The sequence below is a fragment of the Panthera leo genome, chromosome B3, assembly GCF_018350215.1.
Source record: "Panthera leo isolate Ple1 chromosome B3, P.leo_Ple1_pat1.1, whole genome shotgun sequence".
In the NCBI taxonomy this organism is placed as follows: domain Eukaryota; kingdom Metazoa; phylum Chordata; class Mammalia; order Carnivora; family Felidae; genus Panthera; species Panthera leo.
In genome coordinates, this window is record NC_056684.1 from 1,875,494 (window position 1) to 1,893,710 (window position 18,217).

General features: G+C 55.7%; 1 protein-coding gene across 1 annotated transcript in view; it reads left to right on the forward strand.

Annotated features, from left to right (window-relative positions):
• The window catches only part of LOC122221394 (collagen alpha-1(I) chain-like), a 53,892-nt gene that overhangs the window by 17,296 nt on the left and 18,379 nt on the right, over nt 1-18,217 (forward strand). Inside the window, exons 5-11 of the mRNA XM_042940681.1 lie at nt 4,607-4,696; nt 7,915-8,150; nt 8,334-8,402; nt 11,375-11,483; nt 12,948-13,071; nt 13,211-13,287; nt 13,451-13,691. Coding sequence (XP_042796615.1) covers nt 4,607-4,696; nt 7,915-8,150; nt 8,334-8,402; nt 11,375-11,483; nt 12,948-13,071; nt 13,211-13,287; nt 13,451-13,691 — 946 coding nt within the window. The remainder of the gene's footprint in view (nt 1-4,606; nt 4,697-7,914; nt 8,151-8,333; nt 8,403-11,374; nt 11,484-12,947; nt 13,072-13,210; nt 13,288-13,450; nt 13,692-18,217) is intronic.

The window sequence follows — 18,217 nt, forward strand, 5'->3', positions numbered from 1 at the left end:
TAGGGCCCCCCGCACTTTTCACCAGCAAGAGATAAATATTAAAACTTCAAAGGTCATTTTAAAGTTTGTTTATTTTATTTTTTTTTTTTAATTTTTTTTTTTAACATGTATTTATTTTTGAGACAGAGACAGAGCATGAACGGGGCGGGGGGGGGTGCGAGGAGGGTCAGAGAGAGAGGGAGACACAGAATCTGAAACAGGCTCCAGGCTCCGAGCGGTCAGCACAGAGCCCGACGCAGGGCTTGAACTCATGGACCGTGAGATCATGACCTGAGCCGAAGTCGGCCGCTCAACCGACTGAGCCACCCAGGCGCCCCTACAGTTTGTTTATTTTAGAGAGAGAGCAAGTGGGGGAGGGGCAGAGAGAGAAGGAGAGAGAGAATCCCACGCAGGCTCCAGGCTGTTGGCATGGAACTCGGTGTGGGGCTCCTTCTCACAAACCGTGAGATCCTGACCTGAGCTGAAATCCAGAGTCAGATGCTTAACCAGCTGAGCCCCCCAGGCGCCCCAAAGATCATTTTAACAGGTAAAAATCACACCTGATGATTTTTTTGTATTTCTCAGATTTTAGTGAAGTCTGAGACCATCCGTATGTCTGTCTAACTAGTTACTTGTCTCTTTTAGGAACCTCCTGTTGGTGTTATGCCTATCCGGTGGGGTGTTTCTATCTTTCTGTCTTTTTTTTGTTTTTAAATTTTTTTTTTAAGTTTATTGATTTTTGAGACAGAGCACAAGCAGGGGAGGGGCAGAGAGAGAGGGAGACACAGAATCCACAGCAGGTTCCAGGCTCCGAGCCGTCGGCACGGAGCCCGACGCGGGGCTCGAACTCACGGACCGTGAGATCGTGACCTGAGCCGAAGTCGGACGCCCAACCGACTGGGCCCCCCACGCGCCCCGATCTTTCTTATCAGCGTACCCGACCTCTTTGTACACCTGTGAAGCTCTCGCTGCCTGTCTTCCCTTTGGGTTATTTTGTGAAGTATGTGAAATACCCCCGTGTAGTCCAACCCTACGTTTGGTCTGTTTACCTCCCGGTTTCGTCTCTCCGTGTGCAGTTCCAGGGCTTTCTGGTGGTCCTGTGGACGGACCCGTACACTCCTCGACCTGTCTGGAATTTATTTCAGTTCACGCTGCAAAGAAACACTCTCCCTTGGGTGCCCCCCCCCCCCCCCATTTACGAACCTGTGGCCCAGACAGCAGGTATGGAGCCAGCTTCCCTTTCTTTATCTGTCGGTCTGTGCTGCCGGCAGAAGTTCTCCCGGGGTCCAGTCGGCAGTGTGGAAGACGCGGGAAGGCAACGGGGCTGGCGTGGTAGGAATTGAGCCACACGTTTGATCTGGCCATCTGGGCGCACCTCAGAGACCCCTCCTCTGTGGACCGGGCCTGGCTGTGTCCCCAAGGCCCCGTGGAGACCGAGAGCTTGGCCAAACAGGATCGATCCGGTGGCACGCTGGGCCGCCAGCCGCCGTGCCCTCTCCGGCCAGCCTCCTCGGGTAGCCCTGGATGGGGAGAGGGGCTTCCTGGCTCCTCCCTCCAGAGACCACGAGTCCAGGCCTCAGGGAGACCACCTCTGGGGGCTCCCACTCGTGGGCCGGACTAAGGAGTCCCGGTCCCGGGGACGTCGTAATTCTGGGCGCCGTGTGCGGGCTCTCCTGGGAGACGGGAGTTTATGCCAAGTTTTGTTCACGAAGAAGGGGCAGCCAAAATCACGTCACCACCCCTGGGTTCCCAGAGGCCTTCATCACTGCAGACCGCGGGAGTTACACGGTGCGGTGAGGCTGGATGTCTGGGGGCGCCGGCTGGGAGTGCCGGAGGGGGTCCCCAGGGGGGACTCCTGTCTTCTTATTCACAGAGCCCCAGGACGTATTGTGGGATCCGACAGGGTCAGTGTCTGCTACCTTTCTGGAATGAATGAGTGAGTGAATGAATGAATGAATAACAATCGACTGCGGTTGGCTTGTCCATGTTTTCTCACAGGTCAGATACTCCCCACTGCTTGGGGCAACTCTTTTTATTTCTGAGAGAGAGAGAGAGAGAGAGACAGACAGACAGCGTGTGAGCGGGGGAGGGGCAGAGAGAGAGGGAGACCCAGCATCGGAAGCAGGCTCCAGGCTCCGGGCTGTCGGCACAGAGCCCGACGCAGGGCTCGAACCCACGACCCGTGAGATCATGACCTGAGCCGAAGTCGGATGCTTAACCTCCTGAGCCACCCAGGCGCCCTGAAAAAAATTTTAGATTATAAATAGTTTTTTTTTTTCTTTTTTTTAAAGTAGGCTCCACACCCAACTTGTGGCTCAAACTCACGAGCCTGAGATCAGGAGTCACAAGCCCCGCCGACTCAGCCAGCCGGGCGCCCCGTTGGGGCAGCTCCTTTTAAGCCGCTGGCATTTCTCTTTACTAAAATCCTGGGGAAACCTTGACTTTCATATCATCGTGCTTTAGGGCTTCTTCCTAATTCCAGGCTTTATTTTTCATCAAATACGTGTTATAGTCACACTCTTGAGGCTTCACAAACCGTACGTTCGGAAACCTCACCGGTCACATTTGAAACATCTCGGTGCGCGGTGTACTTGACCCCTTCTTTGAACTTTCCGGAAACCGGTCGTAAAGTAAAACTGCTGGCCGAGAGGCTTGGGGACCCCCCGGGGCCTGGGCCACACCTGTCTCTCCGGCTTCTCGTCCACCTGTTTTTCCCCTTCATTTTAGACGTTAAGAACATTCCAGAGCTTGTCTGGGTCCTGCTGATACAATGCTGCTTTTCACCACCTTCCGGTTGCAAATGCTCTTTTCTCTGCCCAAACATCTGTCAGACTACTGTTCGCCCTTCCTGACCCTGCCCAGGCGCCCGCCCCTTCCCTGGGAAGAGTTCCTTGACCCTCTTTCCCCAGTGTATCAGTAAGCTAGTGCTGTGTAACACAGTACCCCCAGCCAGTGCTTTAGGACAGGAACCACGTACTGTTGTTCGATGGGCGGGCCCGCTGGCTCGGCCGGTCTGGACAGGCTCGGCTGGTGCCGGATTGCTCCTGTGTCTGTTCAGTTTCAGACTCATCGGAGGCTGGCTGGTCGAGGATGTCCCCACCCGCATTTTTGGCTCGGGCTGACTTTCTACTGAGGGGACGAGGGTGACCGGAGCATGTGTTTCATCATCCAGCAGATTAACCTGGGTGTGTTCTCGAGGTGACTGATGAGACGGGGGAGGGCGCGCACAGATCTGCTCCGTCCTTCCGGCAAAGAGAGGCCGGGGGAGACGAGGGCAGGGTGAGGGGCGCGGGGCCATGTCGGGGGTCCATCCGGCACGCCCACCTTTGAGAGAATTGCTTACTCGGGAGCGTTGCCGCACTTGAACGTACTTGCATGGCGGTGACACATCGCATTGGTTGGTGGTCACAATCCAAGTCTGCGGGCCCCTGGTGCTCGGGTGAATCTCAGCGGGCATCCCAGCCATCAGTTAACTTCCTTGGCATGCGTTGCCCATGCGAGTGCAGAAACGGGACAGGGAGGCCCCCAAGAACGGGGGGACCCGGGAGGCAGGGGCCACGCCGCACAGAATTTGGGCTGCCTGTCCTGAAGGCTGGCTCGGGCCTTCAGCTGCTGTAGGGCGGGTTCCAGAGCCTGAAGGAAGCCCTGTGGCCCCTTTCTGGCTTCCCGGTGCTCTTGTCCTCGGCCAGGCGTGGGCAGGCAGGTCCCAGTGGCCCGGGCCCCAGCCCTCACCCACAATGCCAGCAATGCAGCCCCCAGAGGCTGGGCCCTGGGCCCTGCCCACGCACCCGGATGTTGACAGGGGCATGGCTCCAGCGCCAGCTTTAATGGATGGTCTCATCGCTTTTAAAATAATGACCGTCGGGCGTGGGCTGGCGGGAGCGGTGACATCACTTTCCTGCAATTCGGGGTCGGTTCCTGCTGCTTTTCTCTGCATCTTTGAACGGCCGACATAAATCTGTGGGTTGGGTACCTGTCCCGGAAGGTTTCTAGCACGTTCACACGCCCGGGTCGGGACGCGCTCGGGAGAGCAATAGCTCTGTAGTCAGAGGCCCTGGGTTGCGTCCGCCCCGGAGAGATGCCCTTTCTGGGTACCCACGGAGCAGTCGGTGAGGCCGCCCACCGCCTCCTGTGTTCTCTCTGGGTGTTTTGTGACCGTGCACCTGGGCCCATCAGGTAAAGGTTCGTCCCCTTGGGATGATAGGACTTCGACTTTGTCACCATGTTAGCAGACCTTGAAATCCTAAGGAGGTCAGTGGTAAGACAGGGCCGTTCGTGGGTCGCAGATCAGGGTGATGGAGAGGAGAGGTGAGGTGCGTCCTCCCTTCCCACCTGAAGAGTGCCTCGTGGGCAGGGGTTGCATCTTCTCGGGTAGGGACCGCTGTTGGGCTCTCCCTCCTTCCACGAGGGCCAAGCTTCCGGCCGGGTCGGAGCCCCTCGTGGTCACGGCAGGAAGGAGAAAGCCACTGGTGACTGTGCAGGGTACACGCCTCTTGTGGAACAGCTTCCAGACGCCGTCACTCTCCACGGATGTTTCCAGAGCCCCGGGTCAGGGGGTGAGTCCTGCGTTGGGGCCTGAGCTGTCCCTGTGGCCCTGCGTCCACTCCTCTCCCGTCTCCCCTCACAGGGGGTCCGCGGTTCCGGCCTCGCCGCCCTGGCCCGGTGCAGGCGGCCTGGCTGTGAAAGGTGGGGGGGCGAGCCCCAGACCCGCCCCTGGGTGAGTTCTTGTCCTCATACCCGGGCCAGGTGACAAGCAAAGGGGCCACGGGGGATAGATAGAGGTTGGTTGCTTTCATTGTTTTTGGAAAGGTTTTAACTCCCGTCCAACGTGGGAGGTGGGCCAGGCCTGAATTTGCGGAACCAGGGTGAGGGGCCCGTCGTGCGGGGGCCGAGGGTCGCGGTGCCTAGAATGGCACGTTTGCTGTTGGTGTGCGTGGGCAGCTCGAGGACCCCAATTTCTGCGCGGACACCACCCTGCTTTCCGGCTCCCCAAGCTCAGGAAGGCGGGAGAGGCGGGCCAAACAACAGCTCTGTGCGCTGGCGACATCAGCAGCTTGGAGACCACATCAGCCAGGGAGGACCTGTCCTGCCTCATTGCCCAACAGGGCTGCCAAAGCAGGCTAATTCTGTGAGTCAGGTCCCGAGCAAGAGCTACACACAGAGGAAGAGGGTTATGGGTGTTTCTGAAACCTGCCTCTTCCTGCCCGGCCCGGGACAATATTTACAAAGACTTGCAAACAAGCAGACCTTCTTTTCAAGTTTCAGTGGCCTCGTGAGCCAGGCTCTCCCCGTGCGGTCCTGGCCCAGCCCCAACTTTGGTGTTTGAAGAGCCCGTTTGCCAGCGAGCTGGGCCTGCCTCTCCTCTGGCGGTTACGGTGCGGTCAGTGCGTGTGGAGCCGTGTCGCCCTGGTCCGAATGAGCTGCAGGCCGCTTTCAAGGGGAAACATTCTCAGGGATGTCCAGTGTTGACTTAAGTTACCTTTATTATTATGTTATTTCAATATGTACAAACGTAAAGCCAGGCAAAAATTCCTGCAGCTTAGAGTTCTGGTACAGCTACAACCCTAAAACAAATTTACAAGGGCTACGCAAACAAATCTCGACCGTGGGCCGGGAGCGAAATTCAAATGGTCGGCCTTCATTCAACGTACCGCCTCGAAATCTCCAAAGTTGGACTTCCTGGGGAAAAGCTTGATCTCCGTGTCTCGTATTTCATTTGTTAGTGTCTTGATTGCTTTGATTTGGGGTACAAAGGGCCGTTGTTTGAGCTATCAGAGGTCTTTTCTCCCCCACTTTTTATCACAGAACCAATTTTGAGCCACGAACCCATACTTTTCGTAAGCCAGTTGCTATAAAAGGAAATCTCCCAATATTGAATTTCTTGAAAAAAAAAAAAAGTCAAATGCTGGTTAACAGAACATTCTTCATTGTATATGCACTTAACTGCTAATTGACCATGACCATGCCCTAGAGAGCAGTTTTCTTCCAGGAACCAGGAAGGGCAAACGGGAGTGAAAGTCTCTGTTGGATCATGTATTTACGGCGTCTCCACGAAAGCCCGTGTTCTCTCTGCCTCCCGTGGGGGTGGGGACGGGACGGGGGTGACATTAACTGTGCTCATAGACAGCTGCTTGGGACACTTTGAAAAGCTCTTTAGAGCTGCCTTCTAGGCCCCAGAAGAGAGTTACTGTGTAAGCTGTAGGGTCACACCGCTCCCTGTCCCTCCACGTTGTACTGTCGGACCGTCTTTTCACGTGACCGCCGGCATTTCCGGGAATCACCCCTAAGAAGGATAAAAATTTGCCACCTTTAAGAATAGTCTTGAGAATGTGCTTCGGGCTTTAATGGGCACTCCCTCAAGAATGACATTAGTCCCCACTCCCTTCAGGCTGAGATCATAGCCACGTGGAGGCCTAAGCTCCGGGGTGTCCGTTTGAAATGGAAGGGCCTCAGCTTATAACACGAAAGTAGCCTGTAGAGGTGGGTTGATGATGGACACCAAGTGATCATCAGAAACGCGAGCCCCGGGGGTTCTGGGGAGAGGGTTAGGTCGCTGGCTGCCTTGCTTGGAACGGGCGTAGAGGTGCGAAGAGCCTTGGCGAGGGACGAGTGAGATGCAGACCAGGGACGAGAAGTCTGATGGCCGTGAGGGTCCTGCCCCAACGCCGGGGGCCTTCGCTTAACACATTCTGTCAGTTCAGCTTCTGTCGGTGTCTTGCTGTTGTGCTAATGTTGCGGAGATCCGCCAGGGATGGTCTTACTTCTGTGATGGTTGCCATGTCACTGAGATTGTGTCTCTGTGTGTCATGGGCAGGTGAACTCTGGGGGGGGCCTCTGCGGGGTGCCTCTGGACCTCAGGTGCCTGCTGTAATAACATGGTGTGACGATTGAGGGTGATCAGGGCAGTATCCAGCTGACCATCCCTCTTTCTTCATATCTCCGTTCTCGACGTACCGCAGCCCGTTGCCAAGTCGGGCCTATCATCGTCTGTCTAGTACCTCGTGGGCGATTTGTAAAACCCTTCGATACCCACCTTCTGTCACTCTGATTAGCTCCTTGAGGTCCGTAGACCGGGGCGAGGCATTTTTCTCCTGGTTTTACAGATGGGCAAAGGAAGGCTCAGTGGGGAGACCTACGATCACGCCGTGGCCGGTGGCTACGTGGCTTACGAGGGTGGTGGCTGACGCTCCGAGGCAGATGGACGCAGGAGGCAGGCTGGCGGCCGGGATCCCCGAGACCCTCCTGGCGAGACCCTGTTCCCTGAGCTCCACATAGGAGAAGACGACCCCGGGGAAGCCTCTAACTGCCCTAGTTTGAATCACATGCTCATTTCAGGTCAATCACTGTGACCAGAAACATGGGTAGTTTAGTTCACCACATGGTGATGAAGAAGGAGGCCCCCCGGCATTGCAGGTTTGGGGCGGGGAGGGGGTTCCCCGGGCAACAGGCAATGTATCAGCTGCCTATCATCTCTGTGCCCAAATGGTATCATCCATTTATCATCTACGTCAAGATGTTCTACTGAAAATAGTATACGTGGACCCAAATGCTAAGGTGTCACCAAGGACTAGATGGTGACTCCTTCCTGAGAAAGCGGTGTGGGTTTGGGGAAGTCAGTACAGTCTATCAAAGCCCATAAGTCCCTCCTCAGACCAAAGGGGAAACACCTGGAAAAGGCAGACTCTGCTGGAGTCCCCTGAGCCCCGAGGATGAGTGGCATTTGGTGGCATTAATGGCACCCACGTGGGAAGGTGGCCAGCACACGCATGGACCCTCCGTGCCCGGAGCCTCCGCTTCAGGCCGACCGAAGACCGAGTGTGGAGCAGTCTCTAGGCCAGATGCTTCGGTCAACAGCAACTGTCGGTCAGAGCCCAGCTGCCTCTCACTGTCCCACCAGGGGGCTGGGGACACCAGCCCGCCTGTGTCCCAACTCAGGTCCACGAGCAGCCTAGAGACGGTGGTGGGGTCCCAGGCGTCTACCTGGGCCACGTGGTGACGATTAGCGAGCCGGGATGGCGTGGCATCATCAAAGAGGAATACGCCGGAAAACAGAGCAAAACAAACCCAGGCCTGTGGAAATGTCACGCGGCAGGAAAGAAGGAAGGAGCCGTGGCCCTGAAGAGCTGGAAAAGGAACGACGCAGGACGTGGCTACCGGAAACGGAAGGGAAGGTAGTTGGAGCTCCCTTCGAGAGAAGACCAACTCCGCGACCTAAGAGGCGTCGGGCTGAAGTGAAGGGACACGGGGGGAGGCTGGAGGGTCCGTGTGAGGAAACCAGTAAAGCGCTCGGAGGCCTTCAAGTAGAAAGAATTAGAGTTTGCTGAAAATTGCCCCCGATGTTGATCGCGCTACAGCACGCACTGCTGTCCCGGAATGCAAGGAGACATGAAGAAGTGCCCGGTGATGAGGGGACCGGATGACAGGTAGGAGCGCTGGGGATTGCCAGTGCACGAGTGAGTGAGTCGCTGACGCCTCTTCGATGCAGGGCTGCAGCCGCGTGCGGGCCTGAGCGGCCTCCTGTAACGCTGGAGGGAGAATCCGGTGCGGCAGAAGCCTGAGAAACGGGCACCGCATTAAAGGCGAGGATTTCACTCCTGGGACCTTATCTTAAAGAACGTATCAGGGAAGAGTGCGAGCACGCGTTTATAAGAATCTTTGTAAACGATGGTTATAACCATGAAAAATTGGAAACTTCCCAAATGCTCGGCAGTAGGGGAGAAGTTAAGTCAGTGTCTGTGTCTCCATTTAACGCCCGGCTCTGTAGCTGTTTAAAATCTCGTAAAAGAATATTTCTTTACCCGGGAAAAGTTCATACGGTGAGGCCAGCCTCTGAAGCGATCGGGGGAAGCGTGTGGCTGGTTAAATACTTCCTACCCAACTTGCCTTCCGCTCATTCGCCTGTCTCTCCATCAGTCTGCCCGTCACCTTGACACTGTCTTTCTTATTGATTTAGTAAACGTGTTTGAATGCTGACCGCATGCCAGACCCCGCGCTGGGCACTCGGATTCTAGGATACGGCCTCTTCCCCTAACCTGCCTGAGCTCTAGTGGGGAGGGGGACAGAAAAGTCAGCGGCCGTTGCAATTCAACGCGAGAAATCCTCGAATAGAAGACAGTGTCAGGAAGGGACAGGGGCTAGCCAAGTCTGGGGAAGGCGGGAAAGAGAGGGTGGGTAGGCTGTGTCATTCTCAGGGACAGCCTGCTGCACGTGTCCCTGCATCACCGAGGAGGCAAGTGCCGTGGCTGTCCGTGTGTGTGTGTGACCTTCCGGCCGGTGTGACTGAGGGACCGCAGGAACCCAGAGCACAGTTCTACAGGGAGCGATCGATGGCACTGGTTTTACTCTCTCCCGGACGTGGTCAAGTATAGACGTGCCAGAGGCGACCTTGCTGAATGGACCGTGTCTCCTCTCCTGTCACGCTTTCTGTGATTCCGATTTATTTATTTTTAACAACTTTTTTTTAGTTTATTTATTTTTTGAGAGAAAGAGGAAGGAAGGAAGGAAAGAAAAGAAAGAAAGGAAGGAAGGAAGGAAGGAAGAAAGAAGAAAGAAAGGAAGAAAGAAAAGAAAGGAAGGAAGAAAGGAAGAAAGAAAAAAGAAAGGAAGAAAGAAAGAAAGAAAGAAGAAAGAAAGGAAGAAAGAAAAGAAAGGAAGGAAGGAAGGAAGGAAGGAAGGAAGGAAGAAAGAAAGAAAGAAAGGAAGGAAGGAAAAGAAAGGAAGGAAGGAAGAAAAGAAAAAGAAAGAAAGAACGAATGAGTGAGCAGGGGAGGGGCAGAGAGAAAGGGAGAGAGAGAATCCCAAGCCGGCTCTGCACCATCAGCACAGAGCCCAATGTGGAGCTCGAACCCAAACCGTGAGATCATGACCTGAGCTGCATCAGGAGTTGGACGCTGAACCCACTGAGCCACCCAGGTGCCCCTCCGTGAACCCGATTTAAACACGGTCCACAAACGCCTTGGTTTCTCGGGCATAATCTGACCAGCTGCTTTGAGCACCAGAGAACTTCTGTCATGGCCCCTGGCAGTTCACAGTCAGCGAGAACGTTGTTCGTGTCTGTGGCTGACTTCGGTGAGCCCTGGGAGTGGCTGTTCGGCAGGGTGATGATTTCCTGGGTGGCCAGTGTCCGAGGGACCACTGGAACGCTTTTCTCTTCGTGTCCTTCTGAGGCTAGTTTTGATCAGAGGCTTCGGGTCATCCCTGTAGACCCCCGTTACCCTCCGGTTAGTACTACGGGCTGGTCTAAAAGAGCGTGGATTTCGGAGACAGACTTAGATTCAGATCCTCCATTGGGTGCGTGGCCTCGTGTGAGTTCCCTGCCCTTGCCGAGGCTCGCGTTTGGCCCCTGTATAACGGACCCCATCGGGCCTGCTTGTGGGACTGTTCTGCGGGTTGCCTGAGTCAAGGCATATCAAGTGCAAAGCGCAGAGCATCGTAGAACTCAGGAAACGGGAATCGCTTTCTTCCTCGCCACTGTTCCGGCCTCTCCCAGGGACGTTTGATGTTTCAAGTTGTGCCGAGAGAAACCTCATGCTTTTCTACAGGCGGGCTTGGCTCCCTGATCAGACTAGCCAAATTTACGGTTAGAGATGATCATAAAAGGAGTCTGGTCAAGTCTTGTTTCATGCGCAGGAGAACAGATGGCGAGGTCTCGTTTATCAGGCTAAGAAACCCCACGGGACGAATCGCACTGTTACCAAATGCCTAGCTTAGGCCTGGCAGTGATCACCCTTCACGATGCACGATTGATTGTACTTTTACTAAGGCGTTTGCCTCTTGGCGATAAAGGGAGAAGGTGAAGACTAAAAATAATCGGAACTATCCCCCCCTTGACCTTGAGCGAGCTAATGAGCCCCTCTGTGACCAGAAGCAGGTCACTGTTCCAGAGAGGTTAATAGAATGGTCACCATCATTTGTGATAGGAGCAGAGGGGCTGTTTTAAGAGGTAAGAACCAGAAAGGTGAAGTCACTTGCCCAAGGTCACACAGCAGGGTGGGACGGTTCAGATTTGGACGCAGGCAGATCATTTCAGAGCCGGCGTCTCCATCATGCTGCCCGGAATAACTTTGATGCTGTGAAAGTATGAATTAAGTTTATATCCGTTACAAGGGTCTTTCTGAAAGGCCAAGTTGAGAGTTTTTTCTCCCCTACAGAAAACCCAGTGGCCTATGGCCTTCTAAAGGATGCGGGGGGGGCATATTTCGCTCGCTGGGGTGTCTCCAGCACCTGGCTGCGTATTTTGCAGCACCGAAGGTATACCGATCTAAGCCGAGAGGCCACCTCCCATCCATAGCAGCCCAAAGGTCACGCTCTGGCTTGTGGCCAGCGCTTCCTGGCTTCCCGCGGTTGTGTCTGTGCTCCAGCCTGGTCCTCCCCCATCGCTCCCGCCTTCCTCCAGACCAAGCTCCTTGTCACCACCCGATGGAGTCCTTCTCTTCTTCCGCACCCCCCAAGGCCTCGAGGCCGAGCATTGCCCGCCCCCCGAGGGCCTTCAGGGGGCCCGGAGGGTCTGCTCTGGGCCCGGGGTGGGGGCGGGCACAGCAAAGGTGCAGGACTAGAGACGGGAGCCGCCCAGGGCTTCCTCCAAAAGGCTCTTTTCTCCAGTGTTAGTTCTATTATTTCCTCCTCCCGCTGCAGATTTCAGTCCCCCGGCCGCCTTTCGGTGTCCCCGCGAACTCCCAGTGTCCCCTTACCTGTTCTCCAGCAGCTACCTTTTGTGTCCTGTTGTCTCATCGCCTCGTCTTTGGGCTTTTGTTCCGTAAGCCCGGGTGTCCTTGGAGTTTCCTGAGATGGTAAATTAGATATCTTGTCAAATTCACTCGTTTCTGGCCTCTGGTGGGATAGTTGTCTTCTGCGTCGGCAGAATGTTTCATAGGCCCCTTTTTACCTTATTTTTCTTCTCTTTTCTTTCTTTTCATTTTTCTCTTCCTTTCCTTTCCTTTCCTCTTTTCCTCCCTCCCTCCTTCCTTCTTTTTCCCTCTTTCTCATTAATTTTTAAATTGAACTATAGGGGCGCCTGGGTGGCTCAGTCGGTTAAGCGACTGACTTCGGCTCAGGTCACGATCTCGCGGTCCGTGAGTTCAAGCCCCGCGTCGGGCTCTGGGCTGATGGCTCAGAGCCTGGAGCCTGCTTCCGATTCTGTGTCTCCCTCTCTCTGACCCTCCCCCGTTCATGCTCTGTCTCTCTCTGTCTCAAAAATAAATAAACGTTAAAAAAAAAAATTTAAAAAAAAATAAATTGAACTATAGTTGACCTATAATATCCTATTTATTTCAGGTGCACATTATGGTGATTTGATATTTTTTTCACATTAGAAAATGATCCCTACGCCAAGCCCTTTTTATTTTTCAGTCAGTCAGTTATTTATTGATTGATTGAGAGAGAGAGAACGTGAGCAGGGGGAGGGACAGAGAGAAAGTGAAAGGGAGAGAATCCCAAGCAGGCTCCACGCTGCCAGTGCGGACAGAACCTGATGCGGGCCTCAAACCCAGGAACCCCGAGATCATGACCCAAGCTGAAATCAAGAGTCGGATGCTCAACCCACTGAGCTACCCAAGCGCCCCTATTTTCAGCCCTTTTTCAGCGACAGGAGGCTTACCTGGGCCGGAGCAAAGCAGCGAGTGGCACCCCGTGGCCCCCGCTGAGCGTGCGTGTGCTTGTGGCCCGGGGCCGCAGGGGCCGGGGGACGGCCCGGGCCCCAGCAGGGAGCCTTCTCCCCGCGGGATCCCACCCAGCGGGCCTGACTCCCGAGCCGCCTGTGGCTTGGCCCGGCCTCCTCAGCAGGTGCCTCCCCCCGGTCTCCATCCCCTTCCTTTCTGGTGCTGGAACCGCACGTCCGTCTTCGATTTGCCGTGCGGCATCCCTGCGTCTGTCCTTGGGGGCGCCCCGCCCCCCTCGTCTGCCCCCTGAGCGCATCGGTGCGGTTCTCCGGGAACCGCTTCACCGTCCTCCCCCGGGGTCCTCTCGCCCAGCTCCTCATGCACCGTGTTGAGCAGAAGCTCCCTGGCGCGTCCAGCACGTGCCGGGTCCCCTCCCCTCGTGTCCCGTACCTGTTTGCAGGGGAAATGTGGGTGAGGAGAGGGGTGCTACCAGGGGGTGAGGGATGCCACGGAGCCCGTGGCACCAACCCGACGCCTCCTTCCCCACGCGTGCACACTCGTGGGCCTCACCCGAGGGCCGTGGACCTCGCACGGCAGCGACATCTGGCTGCGTGTGCTGTCTCCCCTCCCCCCAGGACGGGCAGGGGCGGTGCAGGTGGACAGCCCCCAGTCCGGTCCCCGAGCGCCGACCGGTCGCACCGATGAGAGTACGGTAGGAATTCGCTTGTCTGGGGAGGCTGTCCCCTCCCCCACCATGTCAGGGAAAGCCCGCCATCTGTAGTCTGTGTGTGGTTCCGTGGAAAACACACCGGACGAACATGGGAAGGACCAGGTTCTTCTCTGTGACTGTGGGAACCCCCTTGTCCTATCTGCAGTTCTCTTTCCTCCTTGACCCAGTGGACATTGTGTGGCTGCCTGGCCCAGCCACCAGGGCCGTGGGGAAGACCAGACGGGCTGAGGGATGGGACGGGGCGAGTCTGTCGGTCCCGGACTCCTCGGCCGGCTCTGCAGCCCTGAGCTGGGACTCGGGGCGAAGGCAAAACCGTGAAGCCCACCAGGACCGCGGTTTGCCCAACTTGGCCTTGGAGAAGTCACCGACGCGCCAGACTGTGCGATGTAGGCTACGTGTCACAGACGTTACTTCTGGTTGTTGCTCTGGCCCGGGCTGTGTGTGTCACGTGCGGAGTCATTTAGCGACTGTACCTCTGATTTGCCGATCGTGAAAATGAGGCCAAGAATCCCTCCAGGTAGCGTGGCCATGGGGATCCCACAACGGAACACACGGAAAACCACGGCACCGTGCCTGGAACCAAGTGGGTGCTCAGTGGGCCTTTTTCTCCCCCTTCCTTCCTCTGCCTTTGCTTCCCAGTTATAAAAATGAAGGGCCAGAATAAACATCCTCTAATTAAAAAGACCGGGCCTGTGCCTTTAAAAAAAAAAGAGAGAGAGAGAGAGAGAGACCACGTTTTATTAGTGGGATACTCCTTGGAAGCCTTAAGAAATACAATTTTCTTCCAAGCAGGAGGGAAAAGCTCCAGAACGCTAGGAGTTAAAGGGAAAATGATAAACATGTCAGAATTACTTCTTTATTTCTATTTTTAATCTTTGCCATACAGCTCGGTGGACGGTGAGGTGCTTTTTCCAGCAGAGAAACTTTCCTTGGCCGAGGCAAGGCAAGAATAAATACTTTTCCTGGGATGAGTCCATTACTGGTGCCCTCTTTCCAATATTCTTCCACATTGAAATTTATGCTTAACACTCCCAAGCGGGGAAAGAGAGACCACGACTTTCTAAAGCAAACCCTTTGCAGTGCCATTTTGCAGTGAAAGCTGATGCTGTTCTGTTTTAAAAGGTGTGGAAGGTCTCAGGACAAAGTGTGCGCGGTGGCCTGGAAGGTTCACCTGGTGCAGGGAGCAGGAGGGAGGGTGAGAGGCCCCGCGTGCTCCATCCACAGCAGCGGGGCCCTGGGCCCCAGGCCTCCCTTCTCCGTGCTCCCGTCGGTGGAGGAGAGGCAGGTTGGACCGGCTCCCACCGGCCCCTCTCCAGGGAGGGGAAGCTCCAAAGCACAGAATCGGGGCTTTGGGGGAGGCAGAAACTCTGTTCCCATGTTGCCTCTGGCCCCTTCCTGCCTCCTTCTCTGTGAATGCCTTCAGGCTGACACGTATGCCTACCTTCACGGTCTCGCCCTCCCCCCTCCTCCCCACCTGGTATTGGCTTCACTCAGGCCAGCCCTCCCGCTGCCCCGCAAACAAGCCAGGCCCCCCCAGCCCAGCTCAAGCCTGCTCCTCCTCCAGGAAGCCTTCCCCCATCACTCTGGTGTCAGAATTCCTTTGCTAGAGTCCCTCACCACCTCCACCCAAACTGAGTCTGTCTCCCCCTCCGGTGTTCCAACCTGGGCCGGTCGGCTGGATTTGAACTCTGCTCACTTTGTGTGAGGAGGGGTGGGACGGGAGCTCGGGAGAGAGAGACAGGCATGACATGGGGGCGGGAGAATATGGCGTCCACACAGCCCCAGGCACAGCGCTGGGCACAGACCAGCTGACCAACGAACCCTGAGCTGCACACCCTGCCTCTAGGAGAAGAGGTACAAACAGAGCTGAGGAGATGGCTCCTTCCCCCCATGACTTCGTGACTTCACCGGAGAGGTGTTATTTACATGCCTGAAGACAGTAGGGGAAATCTATTATTATATTTCGATGTTTGTAATATATATTCTATTTGCAGAAAAAAAATGTTGTTGGCTGACAGTAAAAGGTTTACAATAAGGCTATTATCGTAGAAATACTAACCGAAAGCCGTTAGTAGAAAGAAGGAGCTAAAATTATGGCACATTAGCTGATATAATTATTATGATTATATATAGCTGGGAGCTGGGGGTGTGGAAGGCCGGGGGCAGGCTTTCCCGAAACCTTAGTGTATCTGTCATTGCAGAGAAAAGAAGTGGGGAGGTCGTATTTTAAATAACTGGATATTGCTTCCGAGAGAACAGGATCTCCACAAATAATGGCGAGCAAAGGCAGAGAGCATCGTGGGGACATTTAAGGCTGGGGTGTGGCCGGTTCTGAGGATTCGGGTGACCGTTGCATAGATGAGCAAGGCCCTTCACGTAGGAGGCCGTGGTGGTAAACTCTGGCTTTATTTTTAAATGGTTGTGTTCGGTCATCTTGGAAATAATTTTGGTGTTTCTGGGTCAATTTCCAAGTACTATTTCATTTTTCAGCGAGATCTCTGACTTGCTAACATGCCCCACCTCTTGTGAAAATGGTCTGATCGGGGAACATAAATTTCAGCAAGGAGGCACTGCCCACCGTGGCCGCTCAGGGCCCCACACCGGTGGGAGCTCCGTCTCAGCGGGTACTTCTGCGACCACCGGGGTGCGGGGAGGGGCACGCGGCCAGCCATACGCTGGCTCTTAAAACTTCACGTGTGTGGGGCGCCTGGGTGGCTCAGTCGGTTGAGTGTCCGACTTCGGCTTGGGTCATGATCTCGCGGTTCGTGGGTTCGAGCCCCGCGTCGGGCTCTGTGCTGACGGCTCGGAGCCTGGAGCCCGCTTCCGGATTCCGTGTCTCCCTCTCTCTCTGACCCTTGCCTGCTCGCACTCTGTCTCTGTCTCTCTCAAAAACAAATAACATTAAAAAACAAAACCTTGGGGCGCCTGTGTGGCGCAGTCGGTTAAGCGTCCGACTTCAGCCAGGTCACGATCTCGCGGTCCGTGAGTTCGAGCCCTGCGTCAGGCTCTGGGCTGATGGCTCGGAGTCTGGAGCCTGTTTCCAATTCTGTGTCTCCCTCTCTCTCTGCCCCTCCCCCGTTCATGCTCTGTCTCTCTCTGTCCCGAAAATAAATAAAAAACATTGAAAAAAAAATTAAAAAAAAAACAACAACAACAACAAAAAAAACCGATGTGTGTGACATATGTCACTTCTGCCCAAGTCAAGTCACATGATCATGCGACTTCAGAGGGGGTAGGGAGGTGCCGACTTACCAGGGGCCCACAGGAGGGGCGAACCTGAGTATTTGTGGGTGGCTTCAATTTTGGCAAGGTGCCACGTACTCGAAAGCACTTGCTATTTGCCCCCAGACAAATGGGAAGGTTTCCCCTCATCCAGCAGCTTGTCCGTATCCTAACGTGACACACCGGGGACCCAAACTGACGCCCGCGTGCGGCTTGCTAGTTACTGCCGACGGAATCAAGAAGTGTCAGCTTGTTCCCGCCGGTTCCCAGTGACTGTGGGTGGCTTCGGGAATTGTGGGAAGGGTTGGGTCTGGGGCTCATGGAGGAGGAGAGCTGTGCTTGATTAGTCATGTCTGGCTCGGGAGCAGCAAGTGGGGTATGGAAGTGGTCGCCAGGCCTTTGTCACCCTTGACCAGCTGGGGCCCCCAGGGGGCTTGGCAGGAGCCGCCGCAGGGGTCGGCCCGTAGACTCCCGCGGGAGGACGGCTCCCGACTCCCCTCCGCCCAGGGTGCGTTGCGGAGCCGGCCCAGGCTTCTACAGGCTCCCGCTATGTCTGCGAAGTCCCAGAGCCAAGCGCCTGTCTCCAGCGGCTCAAGCCAGCGTGGCCTCTTGGTCCTTCTTCGGCTGTACCGGGAGCACATTTTTCTAGAGCCCCAGAGAGAGAGCCGTTTTCTGAGTCTCCGCAGGCCATCCAGAGAGGCTATTAAGCAGCTTGCCCTGCCAGTTCTTTCCAAAAATACCCAGTCCTGTTTTTGAAAATGGAGGATTATATAATTCTCAAACTGGCCTCACCCATTTCCCCTCTTGCATAGATGCCCTGGCCGTCCCCGTGCGGTTAGGAGCAGCGGTGGAGAGACGCAAGGTTTGACGTTGGCCGCCTCACACGCCGGGGAGCGGATTCCGTCTGCGCGAGGCTTGGGCCGCGTTTGGACCGATGGTCACTCTCGGGGGTGATCCCGGATGCCTTGCTGGGTCCAGCTCGCTTGTTGCTTTGTTCAGGAGGCCGGTGGCTGTGCTGCAAAAATCGCTTTTCCTCGGGTTTCTCTGCCACCCCTGTTTGTGTGTTGGTCACGACAGTCTGTGCCCTGGAGCGAGGGCGAGGGCGCGGGCACGAGGGCCCCCGGGGCACGTCCTGTACTCCCCTCCTCACCCTCTGTAGCACTCAGGACGAGAAGGTGGGGGCGTTGATCACTTAAATGGCGGGCAAGGACTTTTCCGTCTATTTTACCATTTTGAGGGGAGAGAAGGATGTTCTCTTACACGGGGGAGGGGAGGGGAGCGGGGCCGCGTTTATTGAGCGCTTACTGTGTATCAGGCCCGCACGCCACACTGTGCATTATTTCATGGGTCCTCGCAGCAAACCTCAAGATGTGGGTTTTGATAACCCGATTTTGTGGTTGGGGAAACGGAGGCTCCATCAAGTGGAAAGACTTGCTCACTCGGCCCCATTAGGTCAGGGTCGGGACTCAGAGGCACGTGTGCAAGCTCTGGGCCTCTGCGGGGGGCCCGAGGATGGGAGTGGGGGTGCCCGGACTGCCCAGCGTGACGGGGCGGTGTTCGCCCTTCCCCCTGTGCAAAGTCACAGCTCCCGCTCCGGACCTTCCGGGATCCTGAGGAGCTGTGTGAAACCATGCCACCGTTTGTTCTGTGTGTGTGTGTGCGTGTGTGTGTGTCTCTTCTCCCTGATTGA